This window comes from Sinohyriopsis cumingii, chromosome 15 (genome assembly GCF_028554795.1).
Source record: "Sinohyriopsis cumingii isolate HCF-2022 chromosome 15, ASM2855479v2, whole genome shotgun sequence".
Taxonomy (NCBI): domain Eukaryota; kingdom Metazoa; phylum Mollusca; class Bivalvia; order Unionida; family Unionidae; genus Sinohyriopsis; species Sinohyriopsis cumingii.
The window spans coordinates 110,762,057-110,783,992 of record NC_142975.1 but is presented as its reverse complement, the minus strand read 5'-3'; the positions used below and the strand labels follow the sequence as shown (position 1 = coordinate 110,783,992).

The 21,936-nt window shown below is 35.2% G+C and overlaps 1 protein-coding gene across 1 annotated transcript in view; it reads left to right on the top strand.

Annotated features, from left to right (window-relative positions):
* Nucleotides 1-18,986, top strand: part of LOC149782476 (uncharacterized) — a 38,766-nt gene extending 19,780 nt beyond the window's left edge. Inside the window, exons 3-6 of the mRNA XM_089933900.1 lie at nucleotides 1,474-1,619; nucleotides 6,829-6,888; nucleotides 14,034-14,144; nucleotides 16,866-18,986. Of these exons, the coding sequence (XP_089790026.1) occupies nucleotides 1,474-1,619; nucleotides 6,829-6,888; nucleotides 14,034-14,144; nucleotides 16,866-17,002 (454 nt within the window). The 3' untranslated portion in view covers nucleotides 17,003-18,986. The remainder of the gene's footprint in view (nucleotides 1-1,473; nucleotides 1,620-6,828; nucleotides 6,889-14,033; nucleotides 14,145-16,865) is intronic.
* The last annotated feature ends 2,950 nt before the right edge of the window (nucleotides 18,987-21,936 follow it).

Genomic DNA, 21,936 nt, shown 5'->3' with positions numbered 1-21,936 from the left:
ATTTATACCTTATAATGTTGTCCATACGTGATACACATGGTTATAAATAGATAGGCAAAAAACCTAGCAATATAAAACAACATAGAAATAGTGATTCACGTTAAACAAATTTTAAAAGAAATAAATCATTTATAATCATCTAAAATTAATAAAGTGAGAAAAGAAACCTTTCACAAGAATACAACCTATTTGACAACATGCTTTAATACAAAAGTTGTTCGTCGTTTACAAGGAGATTACCTCATGTAAGTAAGTTTTGCCGGAACATATTCTTTTTAAAATTTCATTTAAAATGTGTCGTAATAGTCTCGATCTGTCCGATACAATGAACTGTTTATAGTCAATACACACCTCATAGTGGGTTTCCTCCTCTCGGTAGAATAACAACTCTTCAACAATGCTGTAAATGATTATATTCATTGCCACTAAACGAAAACTGAATTGTCTAATAATTTTAATACGTATAATTTAAATAGTTTTACTATTAACTTTTCCCTGCTGGCGTGGCCGTTGTTCACAATGGGAATATGTTTTGCAATGCATCGGTAGCAATGTTCGCATGATTCTTATCTTACGACCATGAGACACAAGGCAAATTACGTGATGAGTTAGCAAGTTGCCGGACATTATAATTTACCATAGCAAGTTACCGGACGTTATAATTTACCATAGCAAGTTACCGGACGTTATAATTTACCATAGCAAGTTACCGGACGTTATAATTTACCATAGCAAGTTGCCGGACGTTATAATTTACCATAGCAACTTACCGGACGTTATAATTTACTAATGTAGATGATATGCTCAGATAGTCCCATTTTGTCTCGTTTGTTCTGCATGGGATTTCGACACACGAGAACAATACTATGATCTAGCTATTTACAGATCTCAAGGTCTACGACATCGCCAAACTAAAGCTGAAACTTGGATTTCAATTTGCTACGTAAGGTCAATGGTTTTTCGTGCACTTTGTAGGTCAGAAATTTACTTTTTCAAAGACAACAACCTCCTAAAGTTTTATTCAAACTGAATAGTAATGCTACAATAAATCGATGGTGATAAAGTCCTTAATTATGACATTGAAAAAAAGTTGACGGGAGCCGTTATTCTAGCTTCCATGGACTGTGTCACACTTTTGGGGTAATATTTCATTACAGTGTACATCATGTTAAGACCTCTTCTTCTTCAGAAACTCCATGAAGATTTAGGATGAATCGGTTTGAATTATCTTTCTGTAAGGGTTACTGTGCCCCCGCTTTTTTTCACTTACAAGGCGAAGATGTTTCAAAGGGCGGTGTGTGTGTGTGTGTGTGTGTGTTTCTCTCTCTCTCTCTCTCTCTGTGCGTGTGTGTGTTACACTGTCTATCGCAGGCTTATCTTGCGGACTATTGAGGTCTGTTCAATTACCAATAAAAACTGAAGTCTGATTTAAATTTTCATAACTTAACTCATCTTGATGCCACTTTTCTTCAGAACATACACAGAAAAGTCCTTTTCCGGTCAGTTCAGCCGTCTCATACTGCATGACGCGACGGCGAATATGTCAGGTCGATACACCTGTCGGGGATGGTTAGGCCAGAGAATAGGGTGGAGAAAAAAGGAGATGAATATTGCTGTTGGTAAGTTTAGTTGGTGTTTAAGGTTTCGGACAATAGTACAAGTAGAATGTTAACGTAAAGCAATGGCAAATATCAGTGATATCATTATTCATTACTACTTTTTTAAAGTAAAATTCTTTACCACTCGTCCTCTAACCTGCCTCCAAAAACTTAAAATCCCTTGAACTAAAACAAAAAGAGCCGGATTACTATTTGTTGGTAGAACATGCAAGAGGCGACACATATCTTTGCAAAATGCTACTCTGCAATCCACTCCGGTGATCTAGTGGTTAGAGCGTTTCTCTCGAATGCGGGAGGTCGCGGGTTCGAATCCTGGCCGAGTCATGGCAATGACTTAAAAAATGGTACTAACAGCAGGCGCTCAGCATTAAGAGGTTAGTGTTAGGACTGGTCGGCCTGGTGTAAGGATATTATGACTGGGTGGGACATCATGCTACTTGTCAACAGCATGATGCCCCAGTGCGAATCGTCACTATAAACTGCCACACTGCCGACAGACATCGTAGCTATATGACTGAAAAATTGTTAAAGCTACGTTAAAAATCCAACTCACACACACACACACACACACACACACACACACACACACACACACACACACACAGAGTACTCTTCAACTTTCAAAAATAGTTTCAGCTGAGATACCAAACTGCTCCTCCGGTGGTTGATATTTGCTATTGTTGCTTACTATTTCACGGAATTTGTAAATGTAATGAACAACACAAAAATTGCAAGCCTTGCGCCAACAGAAATAGCACATGTATCCCTAACTTGATTTGTAAAACAAATTCAATGCAATAGGACTGAAACGACAAGTCAAAACGAGGCTGGCCATTGGCCTATGCAGGTTCACTAACATCATAGTCCTAATCAAATACCCCATCCTCATCCCAATCGCACAACATCCAGTGCATTTTATTCTCGGTGAAAACGCTTTCGTAGAGCAATCTTTCCCTCCCATAAGAGCCTTATTCTTTAGGTGAAAGACCACATCTAGCTGTTTTCTCCAAGGGCAGGCAAGGGTCATAACTCTATCCAAAAATTAAGTAGACTAATTTCATAAAATGCAAATCCGGATTTGATAAACATGGCTCACCTAAAATTGCATCAAATATATTTAATAGTTCTTGGGCCATGCTGATTACACGCAATAATTCCACGTAAAGATATGAAGTTGATTCACAAGGGCCACAACTCTGTCTAATATGATGTAGACGAAACAAAACCCATTAAAAGACCCAGATAGTTAACTTCATATATTCATATGGCATCTATGAAATATTGTTTATAACAAATTCCCCAGAATATATTGAATAGTTATAGAGTTATACTGATTTCAGTCTACATTCAAAATTTCCATGTGAAAACAAACATTTTCTCTTCAAGGCGAAAAAACAGTCTAGAGAAATTGTTTCCCCGATGTTAAAATACAGGCCAAAAATTATAACAAATTCCCCAGAATATATTGAATAGTTATAGAGTTATACTGATTTCAGTCTACATTCAAAATTTCCATGTGAAAACAAACATTTTCTCTTCAAGGCGAAAAAACAGTTTAGAGAAATTGTTTCCCCGATGTTAAAATACAGGCCAAAAATTACAACATGCAACAACAAATAAATGCGTTTAAGTATATTTTTGTCTCGAAAATTCTCCTCAAGAATATTTTTAGCGGCAGAAAGACTATTCTAGAGTATATTTCTCTCGGGGATAAAAAAATCCTTCTTGGATTATCCCCCGTCCCTCACAGTTATGCCAAAATTTCTCCAACACGACAATATTCCATAAGTCAGCCCGAACAAATCTGCATTCCTTATATTTTACCATTATTGATTGATACATTTCTTGGAAATGTTTGGTGCGCAATATGCATCATAGTACAATCTGCTGCGGAGAGATTCTGCTTTTGGGGAAAATAATAATAATAAACCAGCTATTCCCTATAGGAAAATTTACCCTAGAATCTTTCTTCATTCGGGGATAAATTAATCTAGAGTAAAATTTACTGGGATAAGGTCCCATACAGGCCCAAACTCCCGGCAGAAAAGTCTGCTCTTGCGACAAACTTTTCTGCGAGACCTGGTACACTTTGTAGAATTTTCTAAGTGCATTTGGTCAACAAATGCTAACGTTTTATGTCTTGTTTGGTGGTTATATACGCACTGCATATAGACTAGGACCGACAGTGATGGGCACCATCTGGCTCGGTAAGGTCTTACAAAGAGAAACTTGTGCATGGAAGTGAAAATTAGGAGAAAATTTTTATATTCAGCGACCATACTTCCGCAAAATGATGAGTTTGAATGCTTGAAATCAAACTCTTTCAAAGTCTCTTAGGTACATGGAAAATTCCGTCTAAACATATGAAGGTCATAGACAAGGGTCATAACCCTGTCCTAAATGGAATAGCGGCGACAAATTTCGTAACACACACATCTGAATGTAATAAACAATGTTCACCTTAAATTTCATTAAATATATAGAACAGTTCGTGGGTCATGCTGGTTGCAATCAATATCCCACGTAAAGATATGATTCAAGCTGATTTACAAAGGCCATAACTCTGTATGAAATGATGTAGACGAAACAAACCCAATAAAGACTTGACACAACCACAAAACTTCGTATACCCATATGATATATATGAAACAATGTTTTTACCAAATTTCACCAGAATATGTTGAAAAGTTCTTGAGCTATGCTGATTGCGGTCAACATTTCAAGTTAGTTTCCATGTGAAGACAAGAATTTATTCGACAAGGGGCATAACTCTCTGACCAAACTCATTTAGACCATAGATAAATCATTTATGACACAAGTATGTCTGGGACAATATTAATAACCTACGACATTAGATGGGGGCCCCGAGGGGCCGAGTGGTCTAAAGCGCTCTTCGTTACGGATCAATGCCATCTCACCTCTGTCTGCGGCGGTTCGAGTCTAGGATTCAGCCAATGTGGATATGTGAGAAAGCTTGCCAGTAGCTTCTCGTGGGTCGGTGGTTCTTTCCGGTGTTTTCCCGGGTTCTTCCTCCACCATTAATACTGGCCGCCATGTATAGCCTATCGTGTGCTGAAAAATGGCGTTAAACCCCACAACAACAACAACAACGACATTACAGTATGTTGAATGGTTATTGAGCTCTGCCGGGTTACAAACCACATCACATGTGAAGACATAAAATTAGTTGTCAAGAGCCATAACTCTGTCCAGACTGAGTCAAATTAGACAAATCCATATAAACTACATTTAAGTCGATGAGATAATGTTCGTGCCAAATTTTATCTTAATATGTTGAATTCTTTTAAGCTATGACGGTTACAAGCAACACCCCATATGAAAATATGAAGCTAAGTGTAGGAGGCAAATACAATTTCCAACATGGAGCTCGCGACATAAAACTAATAAATAGAACATATGAATCTATGCGACAATGTAAACACAAAATGGAATTTGAATATGTTGAATGGTTTCTAAGTTGTTCTGCTTACAATGATCTGCTGTGATGGATATATTTCAATAATAGAAAAAGGCAACAATTCCGCAAAACCCAGTAAACTTTCATCGGAAAGGATGAAACATTAAAAACGCACATCATCTTGTCAAGGGCAAATCACTGATCCAGTGTCATACAGTTATGTGTAAGGGTTGCAGAGCTTTCGCGTTTACAAGAAGTATGAACGCAGACGAACTGAATGGCCAGTGAACTTACTGACAGAACAGTTTATAGGGTATACGCATCTCAAAGTGGGACCAAATTCTGATATTAAAACACATGTAGATAATGTAGATTGCAGATAAAGTTACATGTTTGGGTAAATATAAAATTGCCTTTTACTTTAATCTAATCGATCACGGTAAAGTTTATGAATTGTTTAGCTTGATTCTTTCGAAATTTGCCTCATTTTTCAAAAGTGTGTTTTTGCAACTAATTTTGGGGGGAATACTCAAAAATGTACGAGAAAATATATTTTTTTAATAATAAAAAAATGAAATGTTTGGACGAGCAGATATGGCACAGTAAGTTTTGATTTACCAATCTTTTTCATCAAAATCAACGCAAATTTGACGTCAATGTCATCTCAAAGCAAAGATGACTTTGAAATCAAACCGTCTGTGCAGCAACATAAGTTCAGTTTCCTAAAGATGAGATGTAAAATCGAATAAATGAAAATCTTCCAGGCACGAATGTACATTTAGTTTCAAATATTGTACACGACAGAATTACAGCATGCAGCAAATATGAGAAAGGGCACATTCACATCTAATCTTTATTTGCGGAAATGACATCGCGATACATCTAGCAACCACACTAAGCGAAAGCACATCTAACGATTGATGACGGAACCTATAAAGACGTATTTTATTAGACCCTTCTTAGCAGTGGATCCTAAATAAAGTTTGACATTACCTTATGTTGGTACCACAGAAAACCATCTCATGTTGTACGTTTGATCTTGATGAAATAATGCATCATATTTTAGTCATTTATCATTATCTTGGATGTTTTCCGTTTTAAGTGTCTTTTCACAAATACTTTTCTTGGACGTTTTTGTAACCACATTATTTTTGTACACAATTTATCGAAATGAAAAGTAACGAATTCCAACACTTTTTGATGGCTGCAGAATATTTTTTCTCACTTCATAAATACACGCATGAAGTTGAGTGGGAGAGTCCGGTGATAAAAGTTTCTTTTTGCTTTTTTTGGACTTTTTACCTAATTACGCATATTTGGAGCAAATGACCAGTTTTATACAGAATCAAAGCATTGCTTAACAAATGACATGATATTGTATTAAAAAAAAATGTTATTACATGTGTCACTTTGACACTGTTAGGACTGTTGATATTGGAAATTTATGTATTGCATTTGCTAAATTATAATATTTACCTTGCAAAACGAGTAAACCTTTTAAAGATAAAAATATAATACATACCATTCAAAATGATATAAGCTAAATTATAATATTTACAGTGCTAAAGAATTACCCTTTCAAAGCCAAATTATAGTAAGTATATTGTAAAAAGAGTTCATCTTTTAATGTTCTCATATTTAATGATTATTACCAACAAATCTACGTTATGTTCATATTAATGACAGTTATGATAGCAAATCAATGAAATGAAGTTAAGATGTATAAACTGTATTTAAAAATCGTCAGTCTAAATTTGTTTATCCTTCATTTTTACCTTCATAATTTCGCAGGTCGGTCAAGCAATCTAGAGGTTACCCAGAGGACGACAATACCAGTGGATGTAGTGTCCCGTGAGTAGATTTATGATGAAGCCTGAATTTGATAATCTGCATAGTACCAAAACTCTCTGAACTTCATTTTATTTAAGAATTTATTGATTAAAATATTTAATGACAATATACCATATATGGTTGTAATGCAGGGTTACACGTATTTTTTTAAATACTCCAATGCAAGATGTCAGTCATCACGTGCCATCATTGTTTATACATAGCTGCTTATTTGGATGATTCAAAGAGCGAACGTGACGCTAATCTGTATGCGGTTGATGCATTGACATATCCAGATCTACACTGTTGAAAACGTGACGTGTGTAAAGCAGGTAAATAAGGGGACGCATGTAGCTCAGTCTTAATCGGATTGTCTTCTCGGATCATGCTGAGAAATATACAAAAGTGTCTCACTTACATGAATTTAAAATCTCTGAGGAGTCACAAGATGTTAAATAGCGGTGTCTCTCTCCAATAGAGAAGCCAATTAGGACAAAAAGGTATTTTAAAAAAAACGTGATCTTCACAGTTAGGACTTGTTAATGTTATGAGATATTTTTGAAACGTTTAGATCATCACCTGTGAAACACAAGTTTGACCCATGCTACTATTACAAAGTTCCAGAATAAAAAAAGATTGCATGTCTATGGATGAGATCAGTAGAGTTAGAGACTACAAATCATGCAGAGATGTAGAGAAAATGGTGATATTGGCTTAAAGATAGAAAATGGATTAACACTAGGTTTTGACATGCTAATAAGTAGTATTGAAAGAATTTGATCCAACCAAAGACGGTTCTTTTTTTTTAAAAAGTATATAACGCCAACAATTTATATGACTCGGTTATGACTTAACACTTTCCGTACGTAGGATTTAGATGGCTGTGTGATGAATTGATTATATTAAAAAAGATACGAAACAGTACAATATGACCTGATTGATGTGCAAGGGATTCATTTAAGCTGTTGGTTTAGATTCACCAAACTAGCACAATGCTATTTCAAGGCTTATCAATTATAGTCTTAATATGCCTCCCGGTTTGTTTGTAAACCCCCCCCCCCCCCCCCCCGATTTCAAAAATGAAAATTTTCAATGTGATACAAAGCGCAAAGACCTTAGTCAATTCATTCATTGATTTATACTTTCTAACCCGAATGTGACCAGAGTGGCCCTAACACTAGCATTCTCTGCTCTTTTTTCATGCTTAACGGACTTTACATCCTAACACGGCGCCATGTTGCGTACACAATGGGCGAGTTGATTTCCTCAGACAACATTGTGACGTAGTTCATCCTATTCGGTAAATGTCGAATAATTCTGTAAATTACCATAATGTTGAGAGTTTAGAGTTAAATCCCTTTACATGATGTACATGGGGGCGCTCATCAGTTATTATGTACTTTTGAGAGAGTGACGTAAGGTTAAGTTGTTTGCATTTGAAATATGCACATTATAGATAATGTTGGCATACCTCTATGCTACTTTGGTGTAATGTGACTGACATTTCTTTGGACATTGTACTTACAGAAATTGTACATGAGCTAAACACACTGCTAACTAAAATGACTACTCCTTTGTGTTAAAAGTTCAGCATAAATTAGTCTAAAGTACACTATCTTTAGCACCTATTAAAATAGGGAAAATGAATTTTGCCCAACTAGACAATACCAGCTTCTGAAAGTACAATGGATGAATTACCAAATACATAAAATGTGTTTTTAAAAAAAAGTTATCGGCTCTTTTTTACAATTTACCTTTGAAGTCCATGAAGTGAAAAAGACCAAGTGGAAGTAGCAATGTTTTGAAAGGTGCGCATCTGGAATAAGGCCAAGCTGTAGACTCTACAACCCATAAATACACCCATCAATCATTCACCAGAATAAAGGGAATTAAACGTTCTTTGAATAATACCTAAGATATCAAATTTCTTTTTGTTTTTTAAATAGCCAGTATAACCAGCGAGAACACACGGAGAAATTCTTTTTCTTTAAAATTCTAACCTATGCAAAATACGAAACTGTAGAGCGCCATCTAAATCCACGTGAAAGGCAAATTTGTAGTTGTCATTAGTTTCCTTTGCTTAATTTGACATTGTAAAAAGATCGGAAGCAGACGACGTAGTGTTTTCCTTCTATGTACATACATGTGTATTCGTGTATACAGCCCTTCGCTGAAAATGGACTTGTCCATGAACCGGAAATGACTTGCAAACAGTGTCGTCATTTACACTGAAAACTTCCGTTCGGAGTGAAACACAAATGAAAACAGTGTTAGGGTCCCACCTGAGCATAATCAGGTTTGAAATTATAAATCAATAAATGAACTGATTAAGTTCTGTCAACCTTTTTATATCATTTGTGATTTTCGTTTTTTAAATCGGAAGAGGGGTACAAACAAACGGAAAGGTATACTCAGACTATAGTACCTGAAAAGATGATACCAGCTCACGAGGAAATGCCTGAACTTCGAAAGCAATTAATTGAGGAGTGCTATCAAAGATCAACACTTTATGCGTGCATTTTATGGCAAAACAAATTACGTGATTCAATAGACAAATCTCAAGATGCATTTAGGTGTTAAACTAAAACAATCAGCATAAGAATCCGTTTCCTTCAAAACCTTGGATGAAGAAATATACCACATGGTAGCAAATCGGTGATAATAGGCACCAAATGTCACACCCAGTCACATTATCCTGACAACAGGTCGACCAGTCCTAACACTAACCTCTTGGTGCTGAGCGCCTAGCGAGGCAGCTGTTAGTACCATTTTTATAAGTCTTTGGTATGACTCGGCCGGGGTTCGAACCCACGACCTCCAGCATTTGGGATGGACGCTCTAACCGCTAGGCCAACGGAGCGGCTCCTGAAAACGTGAAATATGTGTATACTGGTGCAGATGTACTTGTTTTGTTTGGAAAAATAACATAATCATAGTAGGACATGGTGAAAATGCGTGAACATGTGGATATACATGAGTATCCTATAAAACAAATCGTACAACTCATCTTTTGTAAACTAGAGTGACAGTAAATTTCAGTGATGTATACGGTGGAATTATTGAGCAAGTAATATCTATTAATTCAAGATAGGAAATAATGTGAGGATAAAATGTAACGGTGTTAAGAAGACAGCTGTTAATAATAAGGCCTGAAGACCATAACACTTGTCTGTTAATAATAAGGCCTGAAGACCATAACACTTGTCTGTTAATAATAAGGCCTGAAGACCATAACACTTGTCTGTTAATAATAAGGCCTGAAGACCATAACACTTGTCTGTTAATAATAAGGCCTGAAGACCATAACACTTGTCTGTTAATAATAAGGCCTGAAGACCATAACACTTGTCTGTTTAATTTTGAAAAGCTATCGTGATCAGATCATCAGATTGTATTAAACAAGGAACTTACAATGTTGATATAAAGTCACGACGAGTCCGTTAATAATAAGGCCTGAAGACCATAACACTTGTCTGTTTAATATTGAAAAGCTATCGTGATCAGATCATCAGATTGTATTAAACAAGGAACTTACAATGTTGATATAAAGTCACGACGAGTCCGTTAATAATAAGGCCTGAAGACCATAACACTTGTCTGTTTAATTTTGAAAAGCTATCGTGATCAGATCATCAGATTGTATTAAACAAGGAACTTACAATGTTGATATAAAGTCACGACGAGTCCGTTGACAAAATACATAGTAATTAGGTTGGAGACAATAAACAGCGAAAACAATTAGCATAATTTTTACCAAATAAATATCCCTCACAACAAAATGATATTGCGAGTTACATGCAATAATGGAATCAAAACAATTGACAAAATGTTAATGTTGCGTTAACGACATATTCGAGAAATATAAATCTAGTACAAATGTGTTTGAAACAAAAATAAAATAAATATAAAAAACTTGTCACAAAGTAAATATTTGAAAATAACTTGCTGCAAAGCATGAAGGAGTAGAACATTAAATTTCTTCGAGAGATTGAAACATCGAGATGTTACAAAACAGTCACCTGTAAATCTGATAATGTTGGAGAGCGGTAGGTCTCTCCCAGAAATAAGGCTGTGTCACAAAAATATAAACCACATACTGCTTGCAGAAAAAGAGAAGAACGCAAACAAAAACTGTTAAATGCGAAGACGTGAACACACAAAAATAACTTGAATAATAGTTTTAAAATATGTTCAAGAGAATCGGGTTATTATATGCCTTTTGCAATGAAAAACAGATCGTGCACCAAACATAAATAGTAGCTTAATATCTTTGATAGGCTAATTGCAGGTGATTAAAAAGCAAACCAAACACTGAAGAAATCAAAGAAGAGACAGAAAACAATTAAACATTTGTTTGGTAAATGAATTGGGAAGCCAGCGCAATGTGTACATCTTGTTCTTCTGTTTCATACCGGGTCAGGATATAAAGGGAAAAATAAGCAATGCCCAACACAATAACAATAAAAATGACTTTATTTTGACAAACCATTTGGAAATCATCCATGAAAGAATTAACATCAAGATAAGTAAATAAATAGACAATTGTCTTGGCACACAAATTGAACCTTTTCATTTCTTAATATATAGTTTTTGGTCCAAAAGAATAAATTTGGAATTTTACTTCGTGAGTCGAGAAATACTTTGAAAAGTAATTTGAAAAGAGGTAACACAACCAAGTAAAAACTAAAAGTTAAATTTCTGATACTAATCAAACAAAGAATTAACAAAACATTATCAAATTTGTTTCTTTTAATTTTCATTTTGTAAAAGTCAATGATGATTATCATACTGTGCTGCGTGACATTTATCATCGACATTTATCATCGAATTATTTGTTGAGAATATTTTTTCATCACTCATTAGTTAGTATCTGTTGAACTTTTGTTATCTTGTGTTCAAGTTTTAGTTTTCAAAATACTTTGAAATGAATACCAAAATTAGCGTTCTCGAACATTTTTTAAATAAGTAATTGAAACATTTAAATCAACGTGTTCTTGCAAAGTCCTTTTTGAACCAGTTCGTTTTTCTCGTCAATATTGTTATATTTAGTCAATGATGTCTGAACCAGTTCTTACCCAAATAAAAAGTCCCAATCCAAGTCCGTGTGTTGTTATACTCTAAGTCCATTTATTTTCATCTTTGTAAAAAAAAAGTAATTACAGATCATGTCGGTTTTACCAAATTGAAATATTTTTCACGTTCACTGTGGTCGAGAAATATAGATTTGTGTATCATCTTTCACTTTGATTTTGTGAGTGATTCAGAAATTTCATTCCCATAATATTTTAAGCTATTATGATGACGAGCAACGTCTCGTGCAAAGACAATAAATAGATTGACAAGGGACATAACTATGTCCCAAATGGTGTAGAGGAGACTAACTTCATGAAAGGCACATAAGATAACTTCGTATCTGTATATAAAATCTAGGAGACTGTGCTCTTACATCGTTCAGTCAGAATATGGTGAATGATTCTTGAAGCTTGACGACAGATCCAGCACATTCATTTTACATTTGCCAACTCTGTTATCAAAATTAAGGAAAAACTGACTATAATGTCAACTCCAAACGAGAACGTACATCTACCTCAAACGGTATGTGCAGGCTAATCTGAAACAGTTTACAAACCCAGCCATGTTTGGATGTCTTAAAGGATAGAACGCAAAATTGAATAAAAAACACCTTCAATTCAGGAATGAACTTTTAATTTCAAATATTGGCTTGTTAATTGTAATCCATCCAACAACAGAGTGTGTCCTTTTCACCAACATGGCGGTGTAATACATAACAGACCTTGAATTTTCGGATGAAAAAATTCGTTTTGTTACATCGAATCGACATTTGGGAATTATATTATCATCCAATGGCTATCGAAGCAACTCTATTAAATATGTAACTCGTTCTGTATCTATGCTAATTGGGCGGCTGAGGAAATCTAAATGTTATCAAAACATAGCATGAATAAAATTGGTGAAAAGCTTAATTAGCTACTGATTAAGGAAACGAAATGTGATTTTACAAAAACCTTAAATAAAACTGTATGTGGCGACACAATTACAAAATAAATCATCCCAAGAATGATAGAGGAATACAATTAGGTACATACTTTAATTATGACAAAACTTAACAACATCGATTATTTTCCAGCTTTGCTTTGCTGGTGATGTAGCAGTCTAATACACACATGGGAATCAGATAAGGTGTAATCGGGTGATTTTAAACTTATTAATTTACAAAAGAAAAAGAAAGAGACATCATAGTGATCCATAGGGTACTCTTGAAATGAGCTGACAATGTCTGAGAATTGATTTCCACCAGGACACTTTGAATCCTGTTAGCTAAGTAATCGTATATATATATATATATATATATATATATATATATATATATATATATATATATATATATATATATATATATATATATATATGCCATTAAATTTCAATAGCTTTCATGTTATTAAGTAATTCCCTATGCTACACTCTGTAAATGATTGTGGATAGTCACATAATATAATGTTTGTAATTTCACTAAAGTTAATAGCAAGTGTCTGTAACGACAGAGCTTTAACAAGCGGTCGTCGAATCGCGTTGTCTACCATCCATTATAGCAAAGGAAGCACACACACAAAAAAGCAATATATTGTTAAGGTACATGTGAAATTTAACCGTTTGATGCTGCTCCAGACAAAGATATTCCTTAAGTATCCATTGCTTTAGTGGGCAAGACATAAATTCTGTTTTAAGCTATAATTATTCAATTTCGTATCTTTTACAATAAATAAAAATAATTAATTTTAATAACTCAGGTACTACGTTAGAAAATTTTTATTTGAAATAAAAAAATTAGTAGGCAAATAAATCCTGATTTGAAGAGAATATTTTATCAATATCGTAGAATAGGATAGTCAGTGATGTTTGATGTCGGGCACGTAGTGCAGAAAAGTTGATGTAGGAAGTAGAGTGTTAAGTGACAACTTTAAGAATTTATCACCTAGGAAGAACAAAGGTAATTAACCAAGGGATTTCTTGGGTGGAGGTGGCTCCATCCCGGTAATTTTGACTTTAATGAAAACAGTTTATTGGAGTGAACTTATTGAACCTTAATACTATATATGCAGTACACTGTAAATAGTTTTTGTTCTAATTGTACTTGTTCCTGATAGACGTGAATATCTCGTCCAAGTTCAAGTGCACATCTGGCGCGCTGATAGACGCTGATAAGGTTTGTGATGGATTTCCCGATTGTGAAAGCGGCAATGACGAAGCCAACTGTGGTAAGCTACGGGGGCTGGTTCTCTCTCTCTCTCTCTCTCTCAAAATTTGAAAAGTAAAAAACAAAACAAAATAATGTCTTACAAGGACAGTGTTAAACTGAAAGATATCAGTTCCGAAGGAAAATTGCTTTATCATGTATAATATTGCATATAGGTCACTGAGCTATTATGTCTGCTAACCTTTTAATATAGAATGTTAGGGGCCGTCCATTTCATACGTACGCATGGAGGGGGAGGGGAGTGGTTAACCCAAACGCACACGCTTACGTATGGGGGGGGGGTCTACTGATAATGTACGTACACATAGGAAACGGTAGGTGGAGGTGGGTGAAACTTTGATAATTTGTCTAATACATAACTGTACGACTGGGTTCAGTCGTTGTTTGAATTTTAGTGGACACTAGACAAACGTTTTACGGGTCGTCCATTAATTATGTCAACAAAATGGGGGGAGGGGGTTTGAAGAAGTTTGACAATTGTTGACATGGGGGAGGGGGGAGTTCAATAATAAATTGACGTCAACAATGTTATTTTTTAAAATAAATTTAATAAATTAAAAAATAGGAAATTAGTCGGTGCGTTGGTATGGCACACGCTCGCCCGTCAACAGCCCACCAGTTTAATCCTAAACCGGTTGAGCTCTTGCCAAGGAAGTCATAGTCTTGCATCATCATATTTTGTTTTTATTCAGTGTAGATTGTAGACTGTATACAGATTAACCACATATGGTATTAATCTGAAGAAATTAATGAATCAGCCACTATGGCCATTATAACAATTGAGGAACATTTGGCTTCCCCATGGGAAGATGATAGAAGTTAGAATATAAAGTCTCGATTTTTTCATGAATTCAAAGTGTTATAGTCAATTTGAAATCTGTTAAACAAGTAAAAAAAAAATGTATTAAAATTTATTTGTAGACCTTTTAATTTCCATAATTCTATTTTTAGCATAAAAGACAGCCGTATAAAATATTGGTAGTTTGTAAGGGGGGGGGGGGGATTTTGACATACTTTTATTGGGGGGGGGGGACTGAAAGTTTGACAGTTGTTGACAAGGGGGGGGGGGGGTGTAAAAAATTGCCTAAAAATTGTTGGCATAATTAATGGACGTCCCTTAAAGTTACGCAGCTTATTTCTTTGATACAGCACGACATTCAACGTCGTTGGACTAATTGACTAATTGTTTTATTAAACATGTTAATATTATTAATCCTTGATCGTTTACGCATGGACTAAATATATGCAGTTTTATAGAAAATTCGGGGGGGGGGGCGTCAAGCGTACGTACGCAGGTGGGATGGGGGTGTAAAATGTATGCATGTGTACAGGGAGGAGGGAGGGGTCAAGCTTTGCCAGATTTTTGCGTACGTACTAAATGGATGGCCCCTTAGCAGAACTGTTTAAATAGCTAAAATGTTAGCTGGCCTGTTTAATTAGCTACAATGTTAGCAGACCTTATTAAATAGTCACATTCCATCTCAAGTATTATCTTAGATCAATATTATAAAATTTGTTTTATATTTATCTCAGTAGACTTCAGTATTGCTGGGTTGTAATTCTGAAATTTTAAACAAGCAAGTCAATTTGTTTTTAAGTTCTTTCTTCTGTATTCTTTCTTTAAAGACCCAGATGTCCACACAGTTGCTCGATGATTTAGAAGGTTTCTTTTTGTGTACATCTTTTTTAAAACGAAAGTAAAGTTCTAACAGAGACATGACCCGACTTTAATAAAGTCAATTAATATGTCCTCAAAATTGAGATTTTACATTAATCTGATGATGCCATAGACAACGCTATTTTATTTTTGGCATAGGTAAAGATTGTGAAAAAGACGCAAAACCATTTTCTATTTTGACAATCTAACATAGTAAAAGTTGAAAAACAAAACATTAGTTGATAAATGTCTAAAAACTTTCTGACAGGCAAGGCAAGACGCCGTTTTTGGAAATTAATTATTTTATAACTGCATTTTAATCAGTGATGTATGCTGAATGTCAGGTGAAAATAATTGTTAGAATCTTCTTTTTTTTCAGAAAGAAATGTTGAAATGTCAAGTGAACTAGTGCTTGGCCCCAGTTTCATAAAATTTCTCAAACTTTTTTTGTCAAATTGAGATCTGACATTATCCAGCTTGTAACACTTCAGCCAATATCCATATTTTTGTCAGAGGGTCAGACAGTTGAAAAAAATAGAAAATCAAATTTCACTTTTAAAAATGAATACGTGGAGACGTTTTATTCATAAATAAAGCAGTTGAGAAACTTTGAAAATTGAGAAAATCGTCATAATTTAATCAGAAATAAAGCGGAACTTTTATGAAGAAAATTTAAGACACTCACATCCCCGATTCATGCTCAGTATTCTATAAAAAAAACTGCTACCAACATGAAAAAGCATATTAAAAATATTTATTTATGGAATAAAGTTTGAAATTTTTAGTGAACTGAAACGTGCAGAGCAGCTGTCATTTCACCTCTTCTCAATAAAAACGCTGTTTGATCCATACTATATCATTGCTATCATTCAATTGCCTAGACCTGTACATATTTACACCAAATAAATGGTTTATTATCATAAGTATTCACAGGCTTATAGAAGACCTAATTATTATAAATAATGCGTGGTTATCAAAATGCCATATGTGCAACTTTAAACATAAACACAAGACAGCAATTGTCAAGATTGAAGAATTAAGCGACAATATTCTCTTGCATTTCAGTTATTGGTTTGGTATGTAGCGAGGGAAGTGTTGCATGTGCAGACAACGAAATGTGCATACCACGTAGTCAGATCTGCGACTCAGTTGTTCACTGCCGCGATGGATCGGATGAGCTGCCACCTAGCTGCAATATTTAATACTTACAATGTCGCCTGACTCGGAGATACTGTAATTATTTGTGTTTTAACAGTGACTGCAAACAGCACATACCCAGATGTGGCTCCATGATTCTAAACGATGTCATTCTCAAGAGATGTTTGACCAAATGATCAGTTCTTTGGTCGTTAGCCAATCAAACAATAATTTTCAAGTGTATCCTAGTTTAAGCGTGAGGATATGTTTCTGGTATTACTCGTATACTTAATATAACAGCATAGACATTGATATACCAGAGCTTTATGCAACGGCAAATCTGGGTCTGTATTGATTGCTGATGGGTGCATGTTCTGTATGTGTACATAGAGTTCTATCCAAAACACAACACATTTACAAATGGGTACATATACATGGATAAATACAGTTTTAATCAAAACACAAAAACATTGGACCAAGATTGTCATTCTATTCATGGATTCATATTTCTTCTTGTTAGGAATATCAAGTTCTAATTTTAGCTGGTTACTATTTTTATCACCTGGTTCTATTTGCCGAGCTTTCTGAAATCAAGTATTTAAAATACTGACCCTAAAATAAAAAATTAGTAAATTCAGATTTAGATGAAGAAAAAAAAATGACCAGTTAAATGCTGATATTAAAGTTAGCATGTTTTTATTCATAATTTCCAAATAATGAGTTTCAAAAGGCTGAGTCAAGAACCTACTGAAAATTAAAACTGTTCATGGAGGGGGGGGGGGCTCTTTATGCACTTGTATCACTCACACAGTTAAATAAATTGTCTGACAGAAGAAAGAAACAAAGAAAATTGTGCTACTTTATGATAATCGTAATTGAATTTATATTTTATTATTAAAGAAAATGCAACATGGATGACATAGTAATGGTAAATATTGTATCCAATGCCAGGAGAACAAAGTGACGACAATCTGCAACATTTGCTTCCCAGTGTTTGCCAAACAGAACTGGGGAGTCATCTTAAAAACACAACCAATCAATCATAGCTGAATGAGCCTTAATTCTCTTCTTGTCATGTAAGAAATCACTGATAATTAAAACATTTGATCCAGATTTACCAACAGAACTCAAGTCTGAACTTAAACCAAAGCGTACAATCCAATGGTCTGTTCTCAGTTTCATTGATAGAATTTAACAAAGCGTACAGTCCAGTGGTCTGTTCTCAGTTTCATTGATAGAATTTAACAAAGCATACAATCCAATGGTCTGTTCTCAGTTTCATTGATAGAATTTAACAAAGCGTACAATCCAATGGTCTGTTCTCAGTTTCATTGATAGAATTTAACAAAGTGTACAATCCAATGGTCTGTTCTCAGTTTCATTGATAGAATTTAACAAAGCGTACAATCCATTGGTCTGTTCTCAGTTTCATTGATAGAATTTAACAATATGCTTAATTTTAGAATCAAGTAATCTCATTGCTTGAGATTTAAGTCCGACTTAAATACGGCACTAAGTTATCTATTTGTCAGACTAGGTAACTGTTCAGATTAGTTGCCTTTTCCATTAATAAAAACTTAGCCCTACATTTATCCAGTGGAAGTAACTCATGCTGATAGAGGAGGTAACCTATTTTATCTGAATAGGATTTGATTGGTAGAGTTCATTTACATTACCAATGCGCTGACAGTAAATGTAAATAAAACATTTATTATTCACCTTTGATATATCAGAGTACATGTGCTGTGAATCCCCCCCCCCCCCCCATGTGTTTGATGATTTGCATGACTGGGCTGATCTAGCTATTTGGGTATTAAAAGTCTGAGCCAAAAAGAAAGAAGAAAAACACTGTGTATGGATAACATGAATACACCATACATTGTGTCCCGTTTTTATAAGATGTTCAGGAGCTGAGAGATCTAGCTGATTAGTGCTTTGCCATGTAACTTATTACAATCCTTCTGTGAATCTGCTTGTCTAAATATTACTCATCACTGATGTCTTTTGAATCACCTCAAGGAAAGTAAATAAATATCTTTTTTTCTGGAATATTCTCTTCTGTTGATATTCATTCTGCAGGTGAGCTTACTGTAATTAATATCAAGTAATGACGATAGAAACAAGGTTACTGTCATCTGTAGCAAAATGTAATATCATATACAGTTGTATAAGTTTTACATTTTACTCCATATTCAGTCAAACCTTTCAATCAGGGTCTCCCAAGGGTAAAAGGCAAAACTGGCCTTTGTGCACAGCTGATCAGTGTAAATGGGGTTCACTCTCCAAAATTGATTTTTGAATGAATACCATTCAACTGAATAGCATTATCGTAATTATTGTTAAGATTATTTTATGTGCACAATTCGGGGCCCTGAGTTGCCGAGTGGTCTAAAGCACTCACCATTACAGATCACTACCATCTCACCTCTGTCTGCATTGGTTTGAATCTCAGGCTCAACCAATGGGGGTACGTGAGAAAGCTTGCCAGTTGCTTCTCGTGGGTCAGTCATTCTTTATGGGGTTTTCTGCCATACTGGCCGCCATGTATAGCCTATATTGTGCTGAAAAATGGAGTCAAATCCTACAACAACATGTGCACAATGCAACAAAATCACAAAATAACACGCATAAGTAGTTGGCTCCCAAATTTATGTTCTACGCAAGATTACTGTGTTCAGCTCATGTGAATCAATCCTGTCAATTAAATTATCATCAACTTATTTGTTTTATGCACTATGACACAAGTTTCACTACAGTCTAACAGCTGATATATGCCTGTAAAATCAAAGGCCTTGGAAACAACTGTTTGTGCTTCAAAAACAATACCTGGGTTAAACAGTTGCTCATCTTGCAAGGAACAAAAGACAGTCGGCGTAAGTAAGAGGCCTGTGATGAATCGGAAATCAAAAGACGTTGTATAAGGCTCTTATCGTGACCCACGAAACAAAAATTTTCCTGTCATTACATACCCTAAAATTTTAATGACCTGTTACAATAATGAAAAGGGAGGTAACTTGCATCTCTTCCCAAAGATGATCTTTTTGCATGTCGGCTTTAATTCACAAGCAAATAGATGAAGATATCAAACTATAAATGTCACAACAGCATTAAAACAATTTCCATTACTGCTGCGATAACATGACTGTATTTCCCACTATCCAACAACTGAGTTGCTTTGATATTCTTCTGCAGGAATAAAAATCATCTCACTTTCTAACCTGACATATGCATATGATTTTGACTGAAGTACAGCAAGTACAAGATAGGAAATTTTTAAACATGAATTCACATTATGTCTCTTTACTTAAAACAATGGCTTCTTCATCATCAAACATGCATTCCATCTGAATACTGAGAGCAGTCACTGCTGATATGCTCAAGTGACTGCTTAAGGCTGTGAGAAACTGTACCTGGTTAATAAACACCGGACCACAGACTTTAACACACAGGGCATTTATATATATATAAAAAAAATTACCTGCTGAGAGGAAATTAGAATGGCCATTTTGACCAGGTGACCATTAGGACAGATTGAACTGTACATTTGCTGTCCTATTTACAATGATGGCCATTTAGTTAAAAAAAAAATTCAAGAAAGGTAAGTTTTATTCACTAATTCATTCTAATTGGATACAAGAAACAAGTGTTCTGCAAAATACAGTAGTATGGTCCACAGCAAAAGCAAGAAAAACTCACAGCTTCCCAACGCTTTTGTGTGTTGGGTATACGCTGGTAATCTCCAGCTACCCCCAATTTTTCTTTCCAGCAGCTGGGTGATAATTCACAAGTAGTCGTTGTCATAACCATTGCCAATGTGATACAACTTTGTTGGCACCTTATCCATGGGTGTACAGAATGGGTCAAAGGTGAAATGCACAAAACTCTATTAAAAATAAACAAACTTGTTACATGTATATGCAATTATAGCATGAATGATATCTAATGAATTTATGGGTTACTGTTCAGGGTTTGTGGGTTGCAGACAAAGGGTCTATTTGAAACTAGGCAATGTCTATAAACAAGAGCTCCAAGTGCATCAGAGATTGTTCACCTGGTTAGCATCAGTCTGTGAGTTAAATGCAGAGTAGTTGTCCAAGAAATTTGGGTTAGAAGGATACTTTCTCTTAAGATTTCTTCCAGTGCTGTTCCTAGGCTTTCTAGTTTGTGTGTGTGTGTGTGACTTGGATTTTTAATGTAGCTTTAACAATTTTTCAATCATATCATTACAATGTCTGCAGTGTGGCAGCTTACAGTGATGTCTAGCACTGGAGCATCATGCCGCAGACATGTAGCATGATGTCCCACCCAGTCACATTATACTGACACCAGGCCAGCCAGTCCTAACACTAACCTCTTAATGCTGAGTGCCAAGTGAGGCAGCTGTTAGTACCATTTTTGTAAGTCTTTGGTATGACTTGGCCAGGGACTGAACCCATGACCTCCCGCATCTGAGGTGGATGCTCTAACCACTAGGCCACTGGAGCGGTTCTTTCTAGTTTGTCTATATTCATCCGACTTCAATGCCAGATTAGCATCATAGGTCAATTATAGGTCCCTTTACTTGAATGCCTGGTGTAAACGTTTCTTCAAATTTGGTCCAGTAGTTTTTGAGAAATAATTAAAAATATAAATAGTTGATGGATGCACAATGCAAGACACGAGATACAGGACTATACCATAAAATTATCTGGCCTTTGGCCAGGTGAGCTTAATAGCTTAAAATAGCAAGCCATTAAAACATTCTTTGTTCACAGGCAACACAAATCTAAATCTTGCCGACCACTGCTTAGAAAGTGATCACTAAGTCTCACCTGACTGCCTTTGTTTTTGCTGATATAACATCATTGATAATTTTTTTGTACTCTAAATTCACATTTATTCATGAGGTACCAATTTTTTTATTTATGTGGGTCAGCTACATCACGATTTTATTGTCACAGCAGAAAATGAACCATGGCACAAATCAATTTTATGATATTTTTTAAAATAAAAACAAAAC